This window comes from Vigna umbellata, chromosome 2, assembly GCF_029865625.1.
Source record: "Vigna umbellata cultivar VRB3 chromosome 2, Vumbellata_1.0, whole genome shotgun sequence".
Taxonomy (NCBI): domain Eukaryota; kingdom Viridiplantae; phylum Streptophyta; class Magnoliopsida; order Fabales; family Fabaceae; genus Vigna; species Vigna umbellata.
Window position 1 is genome coordinate 13,752,407 of NC_142166.1, and position 23,286 is coordinate 13,775,692.

At 35.3% G+C, this 23,286-nt stretch overlaps 1 protein-coding gene across 4 annotated transcripts in view; it reads right to left on the reverse strand.

Moving 5' to 3' along the window:
• Window positions 1–23,286, reverse strand: part of ATM (Serine/Threonine-kinase ATM-like protein) — an 83,977-nt gene that overhangs the window by 15,479 nt on the left and 45,212 nt on the right. For all 4 annotated transcript variants that reach the window (XM_088106228.1, XM_088106227.1, XM_088106229.1 and 1 more), the window contains 27 exons: window positions 22,784–22,969; window positions 22,327–22,448; window positions 22,163–22,232; window positions 21,923–22,050; window positions 21,647–21,788; window positions 21,427–21,564; window positions 21,241–21,339; window positions 21,098–21,144; window positions 20,460–20,652; window positions 20,138–20,359; window positions 18,554–18,625; window positions 16,323–16,392; window positions 15,299–15,416; window positions 15,036–15,159; window positions 14,660–14,797; window positions 7,640–7,750; window positions 7,483–7,530; window positions 7,291–7,395; window positions 6,994–7,080; window positions 6,222–6,652; window positions 4,771–4,837; window positions 4,623–4,697; window positions 3,761–3,883; window positions 3,470–3,634; window positions 2,835–2,933; window positions 1,507–1,658; window positions 1,205–1,406 (listed from right to left, as the gene is read on the reverse strand). In XM_088106228.1, coding sequence (XP_087962354.1) covers window positions 1,205–1,406; window positions 1,507–1,658; window positions 2,835–2,933; window positions 3,470–3,634; window positions 3,761–3,883; window positions 4,623–4,697; window positions 4,771–4,837; window positions 6,222–6,652; window positions 6,994–7,080; window positions 7,291–7,395; window positions 7,483–7,530; window positions 7,640–7,750; window positions 14,660–14,797; window positions 15,036–15,159; window positions 15,299–15,416; window positions 16,323–16,392; window positions 18,554–18,625; window positions 20,138–20,359; window positions 20,460–20,652; window positions 21,098–21,144; window positions 21,241–21,339; window positions 21,427–21,564; window positions 21,647–21,788; window positions 21,923–22,050; window positions 22,163–22,232; window positions 22,327–22,448; window positions 22,784–22,969 — 3,534 coding nt within the window. The remainder of the gene's footprint in view (window positions 1–1,204; window positions 1,407–1,506; window positions 1,659–2,834; window positions 2,934–3,469; window positions 3,635–3,760; window positions 3,884–4,622; window positions 4,698–4,770; window positions 4,838–6,221; window positions 6,653–6,993; window positions 7,081–7,290; window positions 7,396–7,482; window positions 7,531–7,639; window positions 7,751–14,659; window positions 14,798–15,035; window positions 15,160–15,298; window positions 15,417–16,322; window positions 16,393–18,553; window positions 18,626–20,137; window positions 20,360–20,459; window positions 20,653–21,097; window positions 21,145–21,240; window positions 21,340–21,426; window positions 21,565–21,646; window positions 21,789–21,922; window positions 22,051–22,162; window positions 22,233–22,326; window positions 22,449–22,783; window positions 22,970–23,286) is intronic.

Genomic DNA, 23,286 nt, shown 5'->3' on the forward strand with positions numbered 1-23,286 from the left:
AGCATGTTTTTAATTTGTATTTACTTCATTGCATACCTGAATCCCAATATTTCACCTTTCAGGGTTTATGATGAACTATTCACATTACAAATTACAAGTACTCCATTGCACATTTGAATCCCAATATTCCAGGGATTAGATGAATATATAGAAACTACTCACAATTCGTTTTCACAGATATAGACACACAACAGACCAGATCATAGTGTACAAATAAGAATCTTGTAGAAAAGAAACTACAGAACCCTCAACAAACAGTACTCATAACTTCCATTATCTTGTTGTAGCCACATTATTAGACTTGCATTTAAGTTTCCCTCATTTTACATTATGTACTGTATTAGGCTTGAATTAGGTTTGTCTTAATGTACGTATGACTTGTACTAATTATGACAGTTTATTTACTGTTCTTAGGTAGTTACAGTTTTTGGCAAGTTATGGCAGTTCCTTTGTCTTGGTAACTATTAGGTTTCTATGTCTCAAACCTAACCAAACACACTCTCACACAACAGAATACAAAGATGAATGAAAGAATTCTCTTATTTCAGAACGAATAGGTACTGTACAAAGAATGAGTTGGAAACATAACCTCCCTGGTTGAGAGCATAACCTCTCTCTACATGCTAAAGACCTGACTTTACACAAAATACACTTGATGTCCCATATAGAGTTTATCGGAGTCTATTTATAGCTTTAACAACTCTGACCCACTCTTCCTTACAATAGAACCCTTCCCAAACCGAGACCAAACAGTTTCCTGTTAAACCCGTTCGGCATGCCCCTGTTACCATTTGGCTATTACCGTTCGGCTTCAAACCTAAACCCTGTTACCGTTCTGCTTCAAACCTAAACCCCATCTATCCTATCCTATGTCCTAACAGTAACAGTCAATAACTATTGCCTTCTCTTTCTTTTTCAGAGTCTATTTAAAAACACTCCGAACACTCTGTATTGTATGACTAATTTATGTTTTGAATATAAAAAAAATTCATCAAATTTACACTGTTACATTGCCTTTTCTTTTCTTATTTTCCTTGAAATTTAATACACATATTAAAATCAATCAATTAGGTACCTTATGCTTTCTTAAACACATTTGAATCTGAATATTCCAGCATTAGTCGAATACACAGCAACTACTCACAATTCCATTTCACATGGATATCTCATGCTTGCCACATGTTCAAACCAATCAATTACGTACCTTATGCTTTCTTAAACGCATTGCTGCTTGCCATTCATTCGAGTTAAGTCTTTCTTCATGGCTTCTAAATAGAGCATCAGCATAGTGTGCAAGATGAAAATGAGTCTGACATTTCCTTTTCATGGCATTCTTAGCTGTAGCATTCACATTCTCAGCAATAGAGACTGCAGGTTTCAAATACTTCTCCAAAATTGTTCTTGAGCTGCAATTTCACAGCAAAACAGGGAAAGTAACAACAAAGTGAGCATAAAGAGAGAGCATATTATTAAAATATTGAAAAGAATTCAGTTTTCTTCTATAACTTGCTAGATCTGGTTTCTGCCAGCCACTTCCCAACCAACCGAAATGCATCAGAAGCCTCCTCATTAGAGCGATAATTCTGTGATATATACATTGCAAGGTTGATAGCTATCACATTTTGACCTTGAGCACGGAAAAGCTTTGCTTCTTCAAGCTGCAACCGAAATGGTTAATTACTCGGCAAGGTTGATGACAATTGTTGAATATAGTGAAAATTATATATGGGATTAATCTCCCTTGTGTTAAACACACATAAGGTTCTCTATTTATAATAGAATAGAAATAAGAAATAATAACAAACTAACTGAAAGATAAAAGAAGAAATATGGGCTAAGCCTAAAATACAAATAAGAAATAATAACAAACTAACTGAACGATAAAAGATAAAGATAAAAGATATAATATTTCTAACAACAATAATACTACAACTTTGTGAGTGTTAGAATTCATGGTAATAAGAGGGCAAACAGTTATTATTAATGTGACACCTAACAGAATTCCTTACAATCTGAATAGACTGACTATCTAGAAACGTTTGGGCCAATGTGGGCCAACTCCAAAAAAAAGAGACAGGCCATCAACTAGATACCCTAATCACTACATATATATATACACACACACACACACACACACAAATATAGTGATTAGTGGTGAGAATCAGCAAAGCAAGAAGCAGAAGCAAACATGCATATGTTAATGCCAACCAATTCAATTGTGCCAAGCCAATCAAGTGTTATGAAGAACATAGCACAACAATAAGTATAAAAGAGAACTAGAGTAGAGAATGTAATACTTTAGTTGAATTTTATAGATGATTTGCAACCAAAACAGGGTATTTTGATAACAGTAAAATGGGTGAAATCCTCCCAACTCTTCCTTACGTGTGCCATCTCAGCAGCCCACTCTGCTGCACTAATCCCTCCTTTTCCAAATTCACAGTTCTCCCTGTCTTATTCTATTTTATCATATATGCAGACATGATGCACTATCGGCCAACTTGCCTCTTACATTAACTCCTATATTCTCTAAAGTTCATCTTCGCATCTTGTTACAGCTAATGAGTACCGACATCATTTTGCTATAAAGAATTTGAATTTCTGCAATTGTATCCCTCTATATTTTAAATTCACCTGTATTTTATATACTACTGGATTAATGTATAATCATATTTTTAACTTGGTCTTCATTTCCATATGGAAGGTGGTTCATTGAATTTGACCGTTAATCTAGGGAAAACACTCAATTATTGCTTTGAAAATTGACATTGAGGAAAGCATCAGTACTGTCCATCTCCAGATATGGACACACAACATTGTAGCAGCCCCCTTACCCGTCCAAGCCAATATAAAGATGAGCTTTGCCCTTTGGCTTCAACAGAAAGGAGTTTAAACTCATGCAGAGCAGAAGCTGCTTGAGAGAACCTACATCCCTGAAATATAGAAATAACATATAATAAATTAAAAATAAATTAGGTCATGGTTTCTAGAAAATTATAAAGGACCAAGTTTCCTAAAAGTTTAGGTTGTTAGAATGAGATCCAATAATAATTTTACATCAACATATCCTCATACCTGAAAGGTCTGAACCTTGAGGTGTAAATAATTTCAGTTACGATGGTTGTGCCAAGGATTGAATCCCTTACCACTTTGTAAAGAGGTTCTATGTTTTTAATAACATGTCCAGTACCAAATCTCCTTAAAGCTTTAAGTGTTTGAAACATCCTAAGGAATAGATTTTATTTTTCTATCTCCAACTCATAGAGTTCATGGAAAGATGAGATAGCAGAATGGAAAGAGAGAATTGAAAACTATATTATTAACTTAATAACTATGAAATGTCTATCTAAATAAATACATAGAATACAAGAGATCACGAGCCCAAGGCACAGACCCTTGCACTTAAGAAAGGTTATTTACAAGAGAAGGGAAAATCATATATCTATATCTAGTAACAGTAACGACATACCTTGCGAAGTGTGGTGGCAGACTGCAGAAGATGTTGCATCACACAGTCTCTAGAGCTTAAAATTTGAAGTAGAACTCGTCGAAATGCTATAAATGGTTCTAGCAAGTTCATATGCAATTGCGTCCTCTGCAAAATTGAGCACCACTCCATATCCAGCCATGACAACTAGTAGACATTAAAAACAGTTCTAGGCTTCAATGCTGATAATAATCACTGTCTGAATTCATTATATATTTTGCATAGTGAAGAAAACAAAGGTTCTTCCATGAAGGACAGAGGTACACTATACACCTGCTCAATGGAAGGAATCACAGGCTCAGAAGAATTGTTTGGCTTCAGCAGGAAAAACTTTGTGGAATTATCTTCACAAGTTCTCCAGCGTAAAACCCAAGCCATGTCAAGATGATAAAGCATCTGTTGAAGATAAGAGGGAGGCTTCACAAATTTTATTCAGTTAAATAAATACTTATAATATGTATAATATATTCTTTGTCAAAAGCCTCATCAAGACGGAATTCTACAAATTGCCAGTACATACGTGCATATGTTCCATGGAACATTTTTTAAAAAATTTATCTATAATTTATAACAGTATTACTTAATGTGGAGGATAAGATATCCTCACTGTTAAGTGTATATACTATAGTCAACTATCGTGAACTTGTATTATTAGTCAAACATGTACGGCTGCAGGTTTCTTTCGATGTATATATTATTTTCTATGTACAGCTGTTAGTTTATAATAACTTCTCAAACATCTATGTCTATATATATCTCTTGTACATAAGATTCAAGTGTGAGATCAGTTAATAAAAATATTCTATTCAATTTCAGTTTTTCTTGCTCTTTTCTCTGTTCATGTTATTCAACACTCACTAGGAAAGGACTTGGGCCTAACTTAATTCAAAAGATACCTCAGGGCACCAAAGCATTACAACAAATAGTTTGGTTACATTCATAACCAATGTGGGATAACAGATCCCGAACTTCATTTACACGAGATGGAATAAGCATTGGCCCTTATAAGGACTACTTTGGCCATACTCCATGACAATGTGATCTTAAGCAAATGGGTTTACATGCAGTAATAAGAAATATGATGTAGTGGCAATAGATATCATGTTAAGGATCTACAGATTAGACAAGTGGGTACCTGTAGCTTGATGATAGTCATGTAAATGTACTCAGTGCTCTCTTCACTTGCATGAGAAACAGATAACACAAGCTCCTAAAACACATAAAACATTTATACATGCATAAAGTCCTCAAGTGCATCAAGACAGTTAGGAAAGAAATATTACCTGCTTTGAATCTCTTAGTTTTCTCTGGAAATCAGTTAGATCACCCTCCTCAAGTGCCCTTAAACAACTGAATACAAGAACAATTAAACTCACATTTCATGAAGAGTTTCATTCCTAGTAGCAAAGAGGAACTGCACATCATTGATCACGAAACACCAAGTACAAGAAAAAATATATGATGTGATAGAAGGATGGGATAGGATACAAATGTGATAGGATAAAAGCAATATGGATATTAATCTTATTCGATGTTTAGTACACGCCATGATAAGGACCAGAAGATATATAAGTTGTGATGGTAGTGACCATATCGATAATAATTAGAGGCATAAAATTGGGTCTATCTTGATGGGTTAGCCCAAAAAGCACATAAAACTTAGTCGAGCCAAGAGAAATTGTGGGTTAAATTGAGCAGGAACACTTTTACCCTTTCCCAGTTAGCCCATAAGCAAATTGGCCTTTGCCTGGTAGACCTATAAATTTATGGACCAGCCCTCTTTTTAAAAGAATACTAATTTAAAAAACATATACATGCATTATAACCTATATATCAAGTAACTATACCAAAAAATGAAAATTAATTTCAATAATGTAACTTCAGTTTCAAAAAATTAATATTGTACCTTTTAATACTTTAGATTTAATTTTTTCTCATTTTTTAAAAAGAGTCAAAATGGTAGATTGGCAAGACAAATAGTTGGGTCTAAAACTAAAAATTAGTTGGGCACATGGGTTGGGTCAGCAGGTTGCTCTGAGCCATCCATTTTGACAACTCTAACAACTAATCAAACAGTAGTAGTGATGGTAATAATGACAATGGTGATAATGGTAATAGTGAGATAATGGTGGCGATGGCAATGGGTAGAAAGGTATCAATAATTGGGGAAGTTCTTGTGTTAATGATGACATTCAAAGTGGTGTTTTAGTAGTGGTGGTGATGATGTAGTGATAGTAGAGGAAACAGTGATGGTTGTGAATTTTATAGCAACTGTGGGTGGTGGTGGCCCTAATGATGATGGTTAAAGTTGCTACAATGGAAATGACAAAAATTGTGGAGACGATATATGTGGGACTGGATACAATATATATAGAGAAGAGAAAAGAGCATATGGTAAACAACTATTAGAAAAACCAACTACACAAGATGTAATACAACACTCTTATGGTTAGTTAGTTAAAGTATTAATATTTGTATATAGTGTGCCATTTCCACCATAACCTGTTGTGACTTCCCATTTATTTTCCTAAAGGATTATTGGGTCTCGATATTTTCCAATATCAATAACAATGCTGCCAACCAGAAAAAAATTAGTTCATTCTCTCTCTAAAACTATTAATTTCAGAGCGCATACTGAATATATTTCAGCATACCTTTATGAGCAAAGAATATAACAATTGAACAAACGAGGTGTAAATTAAAATCAGCCCAACAATAAATAAAGACATATTACCTGTGCAAATTTCCATTGAAATGATCACATTTGATATTTGGAATTAAAGGAAAATTAGTTCCAACATATGGTAAAGAGAAATCCCACTTCCCAGCGCGCCAGGCAGATTCATATTGCAACTCAGCAAACTCCAAATCATGCTGATGCAGATCCTTGGTTGAAGTCAAGCCTCGGCAATACATGTCAAGCACGTGTGCACAGGCAATCTGCTGCAAGGATCTAATCAACCCTTTGTAAGGTCTACTCTGCCTCATCCCATCTGTCTTGGATGCAAAGGATGAAGGATGTTCTGATCCTGTTTGTTTCAATGCCAGACCTCTTGAACTGCCATCGTTCTGTACTGAGGTATGTGACTGCACTTGCAAGTCATAATACTCTAGGGCCTTTCCCCAGTTTCCCTCATGCTCAAATGTGATTATTTGAGAAGTCAACTATCATTTTTATCAACCAATATAAAATAAAATGAAAAAAAGAAAATCAAAAGAAAAGAAAAAGAAGATGAAACTGGTGAAAATCAAAAGAAACATGAGTCCAAATCATGGATACAAACATGGTACCAGGAAAAGGCATACGGGTTTTCAATATAAAACAAATGCAAATATAACTAATTTTCTGCTTCTGTATTGCTCTGCATTAGCCTCTGTTTAGGGCTCACAGTTTGTTGGTCCCATGTGTATCATTTAGTTAATGAGTAGTCTAGTAGTCTTGACAGAACTCACAATCGTTCAGTTCTGTGATAAAAGTATTAGAAAGAAAAATCAGGCTCACTAACCTTGGGAGACTGTAGAATTCCATATAAGCTATCTGGTTCATTGATTCCAGTGACTGCCGAAACAAGAATTTCAATATGATCTGGCAACTGATAGGAAGCCAACAAAACGATCAGTCATAAATAAGAAACCGACATGATTACGGAGCAAAACAATCTCAATAAATATTTTACAAATTATGCATAGCCAAGAAACAAGTTAATTGCACAAAAAATAATTTTAAACAGTGTAATATAGTATATAGTCCAACTAAAACAAAATAGCATGCATAAAATGTAAACATATTCAGTAGAACTTACCATTTCATTATGAGGGAAATCTGGACCTCCAATTGTTAACGTTTTAAATTGCTCTTCACACCAATATTCCACATACATAACTGAAGTAAAATATGACCCACAACTCTGTAATAAAAAAAAGAAGCACATGTAACAAAAATTTATATAAAAACACACGAACAAAAAGAGAAGTGCATAGAATCTGCCACTTACAGCTGCCAACTTGGCAACAAGAAGATAGTCAATGGAGAGCCAATAAACCTTGGAAGATTATAGCAAAGAATAAATTCTGTTAACTTTTGCATTCAATAAATTATTCTCTTTTAGAAAATAATTGATGTTTGAAGGTAAGAAGCCAGGAAGATAATACTTTCTCCCATGAGGATGGTGATTTTGCCAAGGAATTTGAAACAACTGCAGATTCTCTTGCCTTTGCAGAAGTGGACCGAGTTTTAGAACTATAACTTGAAGGCCTTGAATTCTGCAAATTAACAAAGTAAACTAGGGTTTCGTTAACATCAACCCTTGGAATTGATTTTAAGAAACATTTGAACTACACAACACTGTGCATTTTATATAAGTACAATATAGTGAAGATTCACGGAACAGAAACATTTGAATTTGATATGGTGGGTGTCTCGAATAGCAAATTATTGTGATAAAAACATTCACAATATTTCTATAGAAATTAAAAAAAATATCTTCAAAATATTAATCTATGCATTTCAACATATTTTTGTTACCTTATTTTAAAGGATTTGATTATTACAAATAAAGATGATGAGAATGTAATTTGTGTGACTGTTATCTGTAAAATAATTCTTTATTTCAATACATAGTTCAGCTACCATGAAAATTTGATTTGGTTGTCCGCAGAATGTCTATGTATCAGTAGTATAGGGCATGAGTGTAGAATATTTTGCAATCAACCAATCAAGCTTTGCCAGGTATGTTTGCACATCCACCTTCTCCAAACTGAAATCGATGCTCATCAAAATGGAGTTATTGAACGTAACCATAGACACATTGTTAAATCATGCGTCCCTTCCCTTACAGATTTTGGATTCTGCTTTTGTCATTGTCATGTATCTTATTAATAGATTACCTACAACTTCCTTATACTTTGTTATTACATATTTTATTTTGTTTAATAAAGATTCGGATTTTCATTTTCTCAACTTGTGGATGCTCTTGCTTTCCCCTTTTACGACCATTAAGTCTCAAACTTGATTTTAGGTCTAAAGAATGTCTTTTCTTAGGATATTCTCAGCTACACAAAGGTTATATATGCCTACCTTCCCGTGGTCGTATATTTATTTCAAAAGATGTCTTATTTGATGAACATAAGTTTGCTTATTCTGTGTTCTCAAAAATCACCAAATTCAATTAAAGATGTTGGTCAATGGTACTTCACCTTAAGTCCAAATTTGTCACCACCTCAACAAAAATACAGCGTCTAGTACTTCCATACAATCTTGACTATTGTTGGAAGTCCCACATCGACTAGAGATAAGGTCAATTCTTAGTTTATAAGTGGATGCAAACCTCACCCTACAAGCCGATTTTGTGAGGTTGAGTTAGGCTTAAAACCCACTACTAACATGGTATCAGAGCCATGGTTAGAGCCTATCCTAGCGAGTTCTGAGTGGACATTCTATTCTTCTATTCCACCCGCTATCGGGCCGTTATCGGACCACCCAATTTCTACTATCACGCACGAGATGTCTATACCTCGGCATGAAGGGGGTGTGTTGAAAGTCCCACATCGACTAGAGATAAGGTCAATTCTTAGTTTATAAGTGGATGCAAACCTCACCCTACAAGCCGGTTTTGTGAGGTTGAGTTAGGCTTAAAACCCACTACTAACAACTATGATTCAACACCTGAAGCTTCTCCTTCTACTTCCAATCCAGTTCTTTCAACTTCTTTTATGTCACAATCTCCTCCTGCACCTTTTCTTAATACTCATCCCATCCAAACCAGGTCTAAATTTGGCATTATTCAACAGAGTTTATCCTTCTCTGTTATTATCTCATTCTAAATCTACTAGTCTCAAACAAACTTTTAAAGTTAAACATTGGCAGGATGAAATGTAGCAAGAATATGAGGCATCATTAAATCAAAAGACTAGGAATCTAGTTCCTAATGCTCTTAAAAGAAAAGATGTTGGTTTTAAATGGGTTTTTAGAGTCAAGGAAACTACAGATGACTCAATCAATAAATATAAAGCTTGTCTTGTAGCAAAAGGTTTTCATCAGGTTCATGATTTTGATTTTCATGAAACCTTTTCTCTAGTGGTTAAACCTATTAGAGATCGACTTATTCTTACTGTTGCTCTCTTTTATGAATGGAAATTGTATCAGCTTTATGTTAATAATGCTTTCTTGAACGGTTTTATAGAAGAAACTGTGCATATAGAACAACCATGTGGTCTTGAGCTGTCTGATAAATCCCTTTTGTGCAAGTAAAGTATGATTCTTTATGGCTTGAAACAAAATACTCTTCATCAGTTTGGGTTTGTTATTAGTAGTTGGGATACTTACCTGTTCATATACAAAAAAAGAATAAGAGATTATGTATTTCTTGGTTTCTGTTGATGATATCATCATAACTAGAAGCTCTATTAGTCTGATTCAGAATGTCACAGCCACACTTAATGCAACCATTTCCTTAAAACATCTTGGTCAATTGGATTGTTTTCCTGGACTTGAGATCAAACATTTACCTAATCAATATGTTCTTATGGCTCAGAGAAAATATGAGATTTTCATAAAACTCAAATTGCTGAAGTTCATTCCTTTCTTCTCCTATGATTTCAAATTGCAAATTATCTAAACATGGTGTTGATCTATTCTCAGATATCAGTAGTTGGTGCATTGCACTATGCTACTCCTACTAGGCCAAAAATTAGTTTTGCTATAAAAAATGTTTCTTAATTTGTGGCCAATCGACTTGATTCTCACTGGGTTGTGACCAAACATATTTTAACATAGCTAAAAGGAACGCTGTTTCTTGGTTTACATTTTCAGATAGGATTGCTACATAGTCCAGTTTCTTTGCAAGCTTTTAGGGATGTTGACTGGGCTTTTGATGTTGATGCTAGAAAATCTACTTCAGGTATATAGGAGTTTAGCACAAACTTCTGCTGAATTGTCCTGGATATCCAAATTACTTACAGAACTTCAAGTCTCTTCTAGCACTCCAACTCTTCTTTGTGACAATCAAAGTGTTGTTTCCATTACTCACTGTTAGATATATTATATCTTTTATTTTTTAGTTAGTTTGTTATTATTTCTCATTTGTATTTTGGGCTTAGCCCATATTTCTTCTATTATAAATAGAGAACCTTATGTGTGTATTTTAAACAAGGGAGATTAATTCAAATATAGTTTTTCACTATATTCAACATGGTATCAGAGCAAGTTTTCTGATCCTCTTTTGGTGGTCTCTGCTATCTGCCGGCGGTCGGCCGCCATGGCTGCCGGCAGCCCCTAAAATCTCAGTGGGCAGTCCATTTTTTCTTCTTAAATCTCTGTCACAGTCAGCACCGGTCCAAACCCAGTGTGCCACTGCTGTCGCCGCCACTTTCCGCTGCCGTCGCTGCTAACTCCGGCCACCGTCGCCGCCGCCACCGTCGCCGCCGCTGCCGTTGCCGCCGCCACCACCGGCCACTGTCACAGTTTCGACGGGTGACCTGCGGATCTGGACCGTCTCTTCGAGCGACGACCAACCACGCCGGTTTCGAGAGCCACCTCTCAGTCACGCGCCGCCACGCAACGCTTCTTTCCAGCCAGTCCGCCCCCGCCTTGTCGCCGGCCACCGTCACAGTTCCGTCCGGCGACCACTGGATCTGGTTCGCCTCTTCACGCGACGACCAACCCCACCGGTGCCGGCGTCTGACTCTTTCCCACGCTCCGCCACGCGCCGCTTCTTCTCCGTCAGATCTCGGGTGCGTGTTTGTCACGCGCCGCCTTCCTAGCATCGGCATCAAACCGCGACGCTGCCGGTTGTCTCGCCGGACCTCCCTCTCTCTGTTCAGACCTTCCAGAGCAGCCATTGCTGCCATCTTCGTCTGTTTTCAAAGAATCTTCATCTCGCCGCACGTTCCGCATCGTCGGACCTTCCTTTCTGCGTTGTGTGCTTCGTCTCAGTTGCTGATGCCGCTTCTGCGTTGTGTGCTTCGTCTCAGCTGCTGATGCGCTGTCCCGCGCCGTTTGCCGCTGTCCCGCGCCGTTTGCAGCTGTCCAGGCACCGTACGCTTCCAACCACTGTAGGCCCCCATCACCTCGCAGTTAGTAATGGCAGTCCTTGTAGTTTTGTCGCTTCCAGCCACTACAGGCCCCATCAGTTAGTGATGGCAATTTAGTCCCTACAGATTTATAGTAGTCAACCGCCGCTGCAGTCGCTACCGCCTCAGACAGACGCAACTGCATTAGTTCTTCTTGGGCTAGAGTTTAGCCCGATCTTCTTGTGATACACATCTAAGTATCACCACTTGGGAGTTGTCCAGCAAAGAATTTTGGACCTCCAACGTATCTTTGGATCTTTGATGTCTTTGTTTCAGCATTGTAGCTTAATATTTTGTTTTGTTTTAGTGGTCCAGCAACTGTGATATTCCACATTTTCGTCCTTCACACTAAGGGGAGTACGTTTCCAAGACACTGCAAGTCACATCACATATATGGGTGTAGTCCCTGCAGTTTTGTAGATTTCAGCTACTACTGTTGATCCCGTCACCCATCCATCATTGATGAGGATTTAGTGTAGTCCCTGCAGTTTTGTAGCTCTTAGCTTTCAGCTACTACTGTTGATCCCGTCACTCATCCATCATTGATTGGGAATCAGTCCTTGCAGCTTGTCATTGTCCACCACTGCTCTCCTTCATCCACTTTTGAAGTTGAAGTTTCACAAGCTGTTGTTAGTCCATCTATGTTTGCCTCACACTCTTGAAGACAAATCATCTAGTTCAACACTGAGTTCATCTATTCCAAGCTTAGTTCATACAATTTGTATGCTCCAGCTTGAGGGGGAGTGTTAGATATATTATATCTTTTATTTTTTAGTTAGTTTGTTATTATTTCTCATTTGTATTTTGGGCTTAGCCCATATTTCTTCTATTATAAATAGAGAACCTTATGTGTGTATTTTACACAAGGGAGATTAATTCAAATATAGTTTTTCACTATATTCAACACTCACAATCCTGTTTTTCATAATCACACAATTATGCATTTCTCACATTCCAGCTCTTGATTAATGGGTAGATGTTTTAACCAAGTCAATGTCTTTAGCTCGCTTTGTTTTTTGTCGTGGCAAAAATGTGAAGAGTTTTTCTTCTAAAAAATCTTCTCAATGAGTTTGTGGGGGCTGTTAGTATACATACTACAATTTACTATAGTTGACTTGTATAGTTTACAATGGTTTTGTACAAATGTAGGTTTACTTATAATTGTACAACTTCATTTTCTCTTTGTAATTGTATAACTGTCAGTTTCTATAACAGTAGTAGTAGACTACATCTATAAATACACATGGTACCTATGACTCTAAGCAAGTCACAATAATAAAAACATTCAGTTCAAGCTCGTTTTTCTCTCTCCTTTCTCTGTTAAGTATCTCTAAGAGTTTGCGTGTGATAGGATATAATGTGATGGGATATAATGGGTGCAGGAGAGAAGGAAACAAATTAGGAATTAGTTGTTAGTTGGTTAGTTGGTTGGGGGGCCTTTATAAGAAGGCAGGGAGGTCTTGTGTCAAGGGTAGCTTTTGATATTCATTGTATTGACAGGAGCTTGTTCCTGTAGAGGGAGAGTGTTCCCTTGAGAGTCCCTTGAGAGTTGGGTGTTGTACAATGTATTCTTGATAACTAGAATAATATACTATTTTTGTCCAGTATTCTCTGTGTGTGTGTGCACTGTTTTGAGTTATAGATAGATTTCTTAACCAAAGAAGTCTATCAACTTGATCTGACCTGCCGAGTTCTTGGCGTATACCACGTGTCTTTGCTTTTAATTCCTCCAACCTTGTCTCCAGCGAATCCATCCAATGATAGGACATAATGTGATAAGATATAATGGGTGTAGGAGAGAAGGAAACAGATTAGGAATTAGTTGTTAGTTGGTTGGGGGACCTTTATAAGAAGGCACAGAGGTCTTGTGCAAAGGTAGCTTTTGATATTCATTGTATTGACAGGAGGTTGTTCTTGTGGAGGGAGAGTGCTCCCTTGAGAGTTGGGTGCTCTACCGTGTATTCTTGATTACCAGAATAATATACTGTTTTTGCCCAGTATTGTGTGGGTGTGCTGCTTTGCGTGTCAATGTTCTCCAACTTGATGTTCATAAAGCCGGTGAGTACAATATAGAAACAGTGAACACTTTATGAATAAAATTTCTTGGCCTTTGTCCATACATCATAGCAAGGTGTAAGGACCCAATATTGTGCCTGCATATTGGGGGATAGAGAGAGAATCAAAGCATACTAAATTTTCTTAGTGGAGGCAATAACAAAGGTTGGAGTTGTGAAATGACAAGGTCTGCCTTGCCCTTGAAACCATAACTAGATAGCAAAGTGTTCTAATTTGCTATCCCTATGAGTCTTTTGCATGGGATCATTGGTATGTTGGTGAAAGTAAGAGTAAATTGAGCAGAAGGTGTTTGTTGGAGATGGAGAAGAAAGGTGGGGATGTCACAAGAGGATGGGTGGCCAAAACACAGCATTGGATGCTAATATGAGGCTGGCACATGAGACAAACATGTCTTATATTTTAGAGGTATGGAGTTAGGTGGAAATTCTTACACGATGATGATCCGAGGGTGGCTTTTGCTTGTGAGAGAAAGGTGGTGGATTCAAATATGGTTAATAGAGGATTGTGGCAATGCATGAGCCAATTTATCCGAACAGTGGAGTGGCAAAAGAGGAGAGGAATGGAAGGGACAAAAGGAAAACCAAGCTCTATGACACCATAAAGAGCTTCTGTTTTATTTTCAATTGTGTTTATTAAAACATGTAAATTCTTTATTTATAATCATTCAACCCATAATATAGGGATACGTAATAATGGAGAATATCCATAACTATCAACTGCACACATTTCCATAATTACAAAGATCAAATCATATCTTTTACAATGTTTATCATCTTTATACCTCTAACAGTAGATTTTAGGGCATTTTCCAGTAGATAACTTTTAGCTTCCTATCAGAAATATATTAAAAGATATATTTGAAACTTTGAATTATATTTTTCCTCTCATTCATGATTGTATTTATTCAATACATAACTCAAATTGAAGACTTATTTTATTCCTTTCATTAATAATATGTTGTAATATTCACTGCCTCAAGCATGTCAAAATGTATTACAGAAAATAGGACAGCTGAATTATATTCACCTTAGAAACTTCTCGCTTCAATGGCACAAATGAACATCTTTCCATGACATAACGAATACGAAGTTCATTAAGACTATTCAAAACCACTTGAATCGATTTCATCAACTTATTTGACTCTGTAAATACATGCTCTGTCAACTGCAAAATTCAACGACACTTCAACTTAACAAGCAAAAAAAAATGTAATTGAACTTTATGTACAGAAGCCATACATTCACAGCAATTTAAATAACAATCTTATTAACTCTAAGCCAAACAGGCGGTAATACAATCAATGTCATATCATTATCATTATGAACGAAAAATTGAATGACTAAGTAAGCTCTCTGAAAAAAATAAGAAAGGGAAGAGGTGCCTTCCATTAGTAGAGTACAACCTGCATACTGATCAATTTGTGAAGATCGATCTCCAGATCCTTCCTTGCAGTGATATTGACAAAAATGCTTGGCAAAAGAAACTCAGCAACTTCCCCTTTAAACATTATAATATCTTGACAAAGTCTGAATTACAATAGGGTAGGAAAATGAGAGGTGCAAAACAAATAAAAAAGAGCCTGATAAAGGCCTGCAAGTTGATAATGCTAACAACTAATCACCATTTAATTGTCAACAATTAAGTAATTAGATATGTTCACAATACCTTAGTATCGCATCACTGCAGTAAGCAATAAGTGAATACACCAATGGGCAAATCCACATTTCAAAAGTTTTACCATCTGTCACCCACACAGTTGACTTCTCCAATGAAGTTGCTTCACCTGAAAAAATTAAACATTAACACAAAAAATAGTTAATATTTTAGTTACAAAGAAAGGGCTAATAACAATTAAAAAAAAAAACTCAGAAAGAAATAGAGGCCGGAATGAGAGAAAACTCACTGACTAAATGTTACTAATAAGCTTTAGTATGAATTCCCTTAAAGAAAGAACTTTCCCGTACCAGTGGAGGTGTCAACTATGATTTTGATTTCAAAGTACCAAATATGTAAAGCATCTTCTCAAATGTAATGTATCTAAATTGCTACTTAGACTACATTATTAGACTTATTTGACTCTTAAAAGCATGCCAATTTTTGTCAATATCACTGCACAAGTATAAGAGTGTTTCTCTTAATGTCTCAAACCATTCCAGGCCAAGTATAAGATCAACATGCATAAAACTACAAAAATGGGCATGTACTTGTAACTTAATTCCCCCAATCAGATCACCACCCATTACACTTGCCTGGGTAGAAAGAAAAGCATTCACTGCCACCCTAGAACGGACCCCAAACACCATTTGAAGTGATTGGTTAGCCCAGAAATTCACCTTGGAGACAGTTGTGCTTGCCCCACTAACAATAAGAAGCAATGTTTGGAAAGTTTGTACCGCTTCTCAAGCTTTGTATGTTTTGAAAAAACTAAACCTTGAAAAAAGCTAAACCTCAAAGACTCAACTTCATAAAGACAACAACTTGTCAAAACATCTTCCACCATTTGTAGTCAATTGCAAGAATATAAAGACTGGAATAAAAATCGATGAAAAGGAAAACACTATAAAATCCAATGCTATCACAATGTCTAATTAAACTACTAGATTAATAGTGGCCCAGAACATTAACTCTGATCAGATCAATTTTGCCGGAATTCATGATAACATGGTTGTGCACACACCAACCGATATACCTTTTGACTTCCTATCTAGGTCCAAAAGGAGATTTTCCACAAGTTCAGCATTGACACCTTTGGAATGCACCTGCAGTAGAAGACAATAAATCCACAATAAGAAACACTCCTTCAAACAATAAACAGTGTCTCCCATGCTTACAATTCTGCTCAACTAACATGTTAAACCATAACATCAAACCAAAAAAATGTGTGGCACTTCAGTACCTAACCATGTATTTGAAAGGGTTATCGGTCATCACTATATCATCTAAGTTTCTTAGCCACCCAACCTTTTAGCACCCCATCACTTTTGCATTATTAGATGTCGTAAACAAAGTAGCATGATTACCACACAAAGCATAGAAATTGGGACAAAAATTTGGTCATTTAATTTTAATTTATTCTATTCATAATAATATATATAATTTTTTATTTATGTTAAGAGATGGACTTTAAGTCCAACTCAACCTTAAAAAATTGATTTTAAGGTGAAATATGCACCCACTTATATATTGTAACCTAGCCTTATTTCTAGTCGATATGGGATTTTCAACACACTCCCTCTCACTGAATCATGTACTTCTCAAAGGTAGGACTAGACATTAATGGATGGTCCAATAGTGGCTCGACAGTGGATAACTCAACATACATCAAACTTCGTTAGGATTGGCTCTAACCCAATGTTCTAATAATAGGTTAAGAAAGGACTTTAAGCCTAACTCAACATCATAAAACCAGTTTTCAAGGTGAGGTTTCCATCCACTTATATACTGTAACCTAACATTATTTCAGTATCAAACACAAAAACATTAACATCACATTGAAGAACACATTCATGTTTTATATGTTTATTTTTATTTTTTACACATATCTAAACAAAAAAAATTATATTATTATAATTTTATAATCACTTTCAAATTTAGAAAGAATAATATATTTCTTCTATATTTAAATAATGAGATTGGCTGTACAAAAACATGAGCCTGCTTTTTATTTTAGGAAATATAGAGCTAATTTTAAGGAAACAAATTGTAATTATGAGATTGTTTTAAAATACATAATCCCAATTTTAATAGCAAGATCCACCTGTAATAAAGATTTATATTACAGCAAGAACAAAATAAACAACTTCCTAAATGCACAATGACAAGCATGGTTTTATTTATTTTTAATCCATTTGACCAAAATTCTTAAAAATTAATGGATAAGATTAGCATACTAGTACCTTTGAAACATCATCTCAGTGAAAAAGAGGAATATTGTCCCGTTGTGATGGAATGATAAAAAAAAAACATACTTTCACATTCTTTTATAACTAACTAATTTTGTGAAGTGTACAGATTTATCCATATTATAAAAATAATCAAGTAAAGAAAGGGTTAAAATTTAGGAAACCTTTTGGATTAAACAATTTGAATCTTCTTAGCTCATTAAACTTTTGAATTTCTTCTCTTGTCACAAAGATATTGTGTCATTATAAAGGCAAGGATTCAAATTCTAAAGGAATTTCAAATTACAAGACATATAAAAGTTAACATTCAGTTATTCAACTGGATGTTAGTTAGTAATCTGCTTTTTATATTTCCTGTATTTCTGTAATGGTTAGTTTGCTACTGTTCTAACCTCTTCTTGAGCCTATATATGCTCAACTTGCATATTCCTTCTCATTTGGTGAAATAATAATCCACTCTCTCTGTCATTCTTTTCTCTGTTTTCTTACATACCTAAAACTTTGACATGGCATCGTGAGCCAAGGATTGTTCTGCAATGGCCAATTCAAATTCCCTCACTTCCGCATCCCAATATTTTTCCAGTTCTACAGCTCAAAAACTTGGTTTCAATTATCTTCACTGAAACAACTAGTTGAACCTATCATAAAGTCACGTAGACTATCAATTTGTTGTAAACCCAATGATTCCTCTGCACTTTCTTTTGAATGATGACTGAGTTTTTTGAAAAATAAACCTAGCCTATGAAGAATGGGAAGTGAAAAACACACAAGATTTACTACAATCCTTCTCAGTTTCTATGGTTTCAAATATGGACGATTTCATTTCGGTCCCCCATGTTTTTTGTATCCCTTTTTCTTGGTTTTCATTGTGGATTTTCATGTAATAATGAATGATTGTTAAGCTTTTAACTGTAACGTGTTTTATCACTATTGTTTTGTCCTCGAAGTCCAATTAACAAATTTTAAAATGAAATTTATAAAGAAAACTAATATTTTGATGCCAAAATTTAAATATTACCTCAATCAGAGACTTCTGGTACGAATCGAACGACTGTAAAGCATGTTGACCTCTTTTAGTTGAAAGTATTCCCTGCAAATCCAAACCAAATGAAATTATTAAATAGTAATAGATTTTGAAAAACCAAAGAAAACAGTTGTGACTATGTAAAAGCAATGCTTAATATCAAGTGTTTGAGAAGGATACAATGCACAGTGCAGTTCTGCCAGGCAGAACTTATAGAGAGAAAGAGAGACATTATGGGCAGTTATGGGTGTATACAAATTAGTGTAACCAACAAAAATTACAAAATAAAGAAAAATAAAAAATAGAAAAAGAGATAGAACTGTATTACAAAACAAGAAAAGAAAACAAACAACAAACAGTAAACTTATAACATTAATAGCCCCCTCAAACTCAAGTGAGGGATTTGGACGAATGAAATCCAGCACATTGAGTTTGAAGCGGAGGAACTGAAAACGAGCATAAGAGCATGGTTTAATGAGAGCATCATCCCACTAATCAAACTAGGAATATGAGAGACCCCGAGTTGCTGGGACAACACTTGTTTACCATATGAATTTCAATATGCTTAGTTTTGGATTGAAAAGCAGGGTTGTGGGCAACAACAACATCCCTTTGGTTGTCACAAAGAAGAACAGGACTGGAAAACAGAATGTGTAGTTCTTGCAGAAGTGCTTGAATCCATGAAAGTTCAGTAGAGGCTTGGGCTAATTTGTGGTACTTAGCACCAGAGGTGGATTTACGGTCATCAATGTCAGAAGCTCAGTCATCACACAGCACAGTGAGGGTGAAAGGAGAGGAGGAAAAGGCAGCACACAGATGAAGACCATAGGACGTGGTCCTATGAGATAGTGGAGAATTCGTTTGACAGCAACCCAGTCAGATTCCAAGGGGAGAGAAATGAACTGAAGACATTGTTGAAACCTCTAGATGAGTGCATTCACAAGTGACTCCAAGCATGCTCTGTGACAATAAAAGTGTTGTTGCTATAGCACATATTCCAATTTTCCAAACTAGAACAAAACATATGGAGATTGACATATTTTGTATTCATGATCAAGTGTTGTCCAAACAACTCGAAGTTTATCTTATTTCTAGTTTGGATCAGAGGGCAGATGTTCTCGCAAAGCCCTCTCCTCTAATTGTTTTGAAAAGGATTTTGTTTGTAAAAATTCCTCACCTTGAGCTTGAGCAAGGGTATAGAGATATTGACGACATTCAGTTATTCAACATGATGTTAGTTTTTACTTTTTTGTAACCTGTTTAGAAGGCTTTAAAGCCTATATATACTAGTTTGTATTCTCTGTTATCATCAAGTGATATGATATGCAAGTCCTATATAATAGTCATCTAGGATGTTTGGATGCACAAGTTGAAGCAGCGCTAAGGATTTGAACGCTCTAATACTATCTCAAATATTAGGATGGAATAAAATGATTTTATTGTTAAGTGTACATCAGATATATATATATATATATATATATATTATATATATATATATATTAATTATAATATGCTAGATATAGAATAGTAAAATATGATTGCTGACTGATCACAAGACTTTCTATTAGGAAGACTTACACGAAGGGTTTGTGAGGCCATATCAACAATTTTCACAGAGTCATCCATCACATATTTCATTAGAATTTTCATAAGGACAACCAAATGTTCTTCAGATAAGCATGCATCCATGTCAGAACTGATTTCTATTGCACTGCTGGTATCAATAGATTTACCAAGACTAATATGACTAGTCTTGTCATGAAGATGGAATACAACAGAGTATGGGTCTCCAGTGCCAACCTGAAGAAGCACAACAACAATGAAGGAGCTAAATTTCTGTAAGTGAGAGAAAGTTTGACTGCAGTATGTCAGAAAAGTCTAAAACTAATAAAAATAATACCCTAGAAATGAAATCTGAAACTAATTCTCGAACTTCACTTGCATCACTAGAACGACACATGTGAACAAGTTTCCAAACTGCATGCACAATTTCTTCATCACCCTGCCAACATCCATCTCCAGAAAAACCCCCTGCTTTCCCTCTTCTTTGAAGTGTTTCTTCATTCAGTAACTTCTTGTGGAATGCCTGGAGACTGAGAAAAAACTAATTCAGGAATGAAGCATCACCAGAAACTATAATGTTGTCCATTTAATATTTTAATCAATATATTCATTGTGATATTTTAGGAAGTTTTAGGTTTTGTTCTATCAAGATACTTTAGGATGCTTTAGACTTTATTCTGTTAAAGTATTTTAGGAAGTCTCAGATTTTATTCTTATTGGTTTTAATTTTGTAAATTGGTTGCATCTTAGTTTTATTACTAGCAGATCAATCCCCCAATCTCAGAGATTTGTTTCATTGAATAGGCTGTTCCTGTTTCCTAAACTATCCAATCAATGTATGTATATAACATATGTATCCAATGAGACTGAATAAGAGAGACTATTTTCTTCTAAACTCGAGAATGTTCAAATAAATAAGTCCATAATCATTGAAAACTAGGAATGTAATAGCATAGGAATGGAAAAGGAAGCCACCTTGATAAAAGCAACCGTGGTGGAAGGTAGGAAGACTTCTCCACAAACTGAAAATAAAAATGTACCACATAACAAGATAAAATTATCTTGAAACTTGATATTGTACAGCCATAAAAACACAATGGAAAATTATATTTATCTACCTTTGTTAAGTGGTCACGTATAGAATAAGTGTGGCATAATTCCTTGTGGAACTTTCTTATCTCATCAAATATTTTTAGTTCAGGGAATGGCTCCAATTCCTGTAAGAAATTATTTTATTTTATCTCCAAGTTGTAATAGACCAGAACCTTAATACAACATATACCAGCTGAATATCAGATACTCACTTTAACATAATCATACATAGATGAATCAGAGTCCACGGTTAACATATGGAGCAGAGATAAAGCTTGTGATGCAGAGCTATCACACAATTCCTGGGTTTTAGAAGGAGTGCAACATGCCACCAACTTCGAAACAATAAACTGGATAGAACACATTATACAAAACATAAGTTTAAATAGTCACCAAGTGTTGAAAAACGTGCAAAAATGCAAAAGAATATACCTGGAGCTGTTCTCCAAGCATACTGGTCACATCTGTAGAAATATTCCTCTTGAGCTGTACCAATAATGCATTGAGTAATTGACAACATTGGTCTTGTAAAGGGCGACATTCAATTAATGACCCAGTCAAGTTGAGAAGGTAACTACATTTACACAACATGGAAGCCCATGATCAGTACTAGGGTCAGAAATCAAAGCCATCATCACTATAGATACAACAGATTTTGAGTACCAGTAACTTAAAAGCCGTAAATAAATTTCAGTCCATAGAACTTACTTGGAAGTGCTTAAAACAGCAGCTCTCTGACCGAGAATAGTCACAAGCACCTCAATTCCTGCCAATCGGTGGCACTTATGCCTGTAATGAGCTGCTGCTACAATTTTATAATGAACTTCTACCAAAAACTTCAATTACAAAATAATTTAATTTATTAGAAACCCTTGGAATGGAAAGGAAATGGTAAGCAAGTAAAAGGATAACAAAATGGTGTTGCAAAGATTTATGTCATGAAATTACCATGAAAACCCTATCTGGGCGAAAAATGTTGATCTTGTCCACAACAGAAGCACTTGCATGATTATCATCTCTACATCTCAAAATAATTATATATTTCATTATAAGAACAAACTCAAATTAAAAAAAAAAAAAAGATGAATACCAAGGAATAAAAGATAACTCACAAGTCCAAAAATCCATCAACAATTGTTCGAATTTCAAGGGACACTATATCCTTTGAAAAATATGGGACTATGGCATTCAATGAACAAGAGCACAAAGATAAGATACAGCTGACAATAGAGACCTAAAAGTACAAAGTTCAAGAATATAATATTACATAGTGAAGAAATGTATCTTAAACAAATTCAGTTAATAATAATACAAAAGATATTACTATTAGTCATGCCAAAAGCTGGTATCTTAATTGCAACACTACACATATATGATGGCAGAGTGCATATGATTGAACTGAAGGAAAGAACAAAATTAAGGGCACAAAACTTTTCATATAAAATAGCAGAAAAAAACGTTAAAAGAACTTTGAACTGAAAGAAGATTGAATTGTAGTCAACACATAACCAAGCACAAAGAAAGATTATCTTTTTTAAAACAAAAATCGTAGAATGCTTTCAAGAATACCATATGTCTCTTTATGAGCTTGTCACGATCTTTCTCAGATATCTGACCAAAATGCAAAATGGAACTCTGAAGTACCAGTGTTCCCTTCTCTGATCCCGGTTTCTTACTGCAATGCAAAGCCATGGAAATTGAAAATATTGAAGTGAAGTGATTTTTTATAAGGACTGTCAAAGGTTGACAAACGACCTGCATAAAGGAAGTTTGTTAGATCCAGAATAAACAAAAATAATGTCAGTTTTTGGACAAATTTCTCCACAAGTACTTCTAGGAGAAAAAACTAAAGAAAAAAAAAATTAATTTCTCCATAATCTAAAATTAACCCATATAGAAGCTAATTTGTAGAAGTTATTTCATATTAGGAGCTTCAGAAAAACATGGTTTTTACTCATGCATAGGTTAGTTATAGCTAATGATACTGATTTCACTTTTCCTTATTTTTCTCTCTCCTTACGAAAAAGTTTGTTCCAGACAAACCCATAAACAAGTATTAGAATGCCAGTATC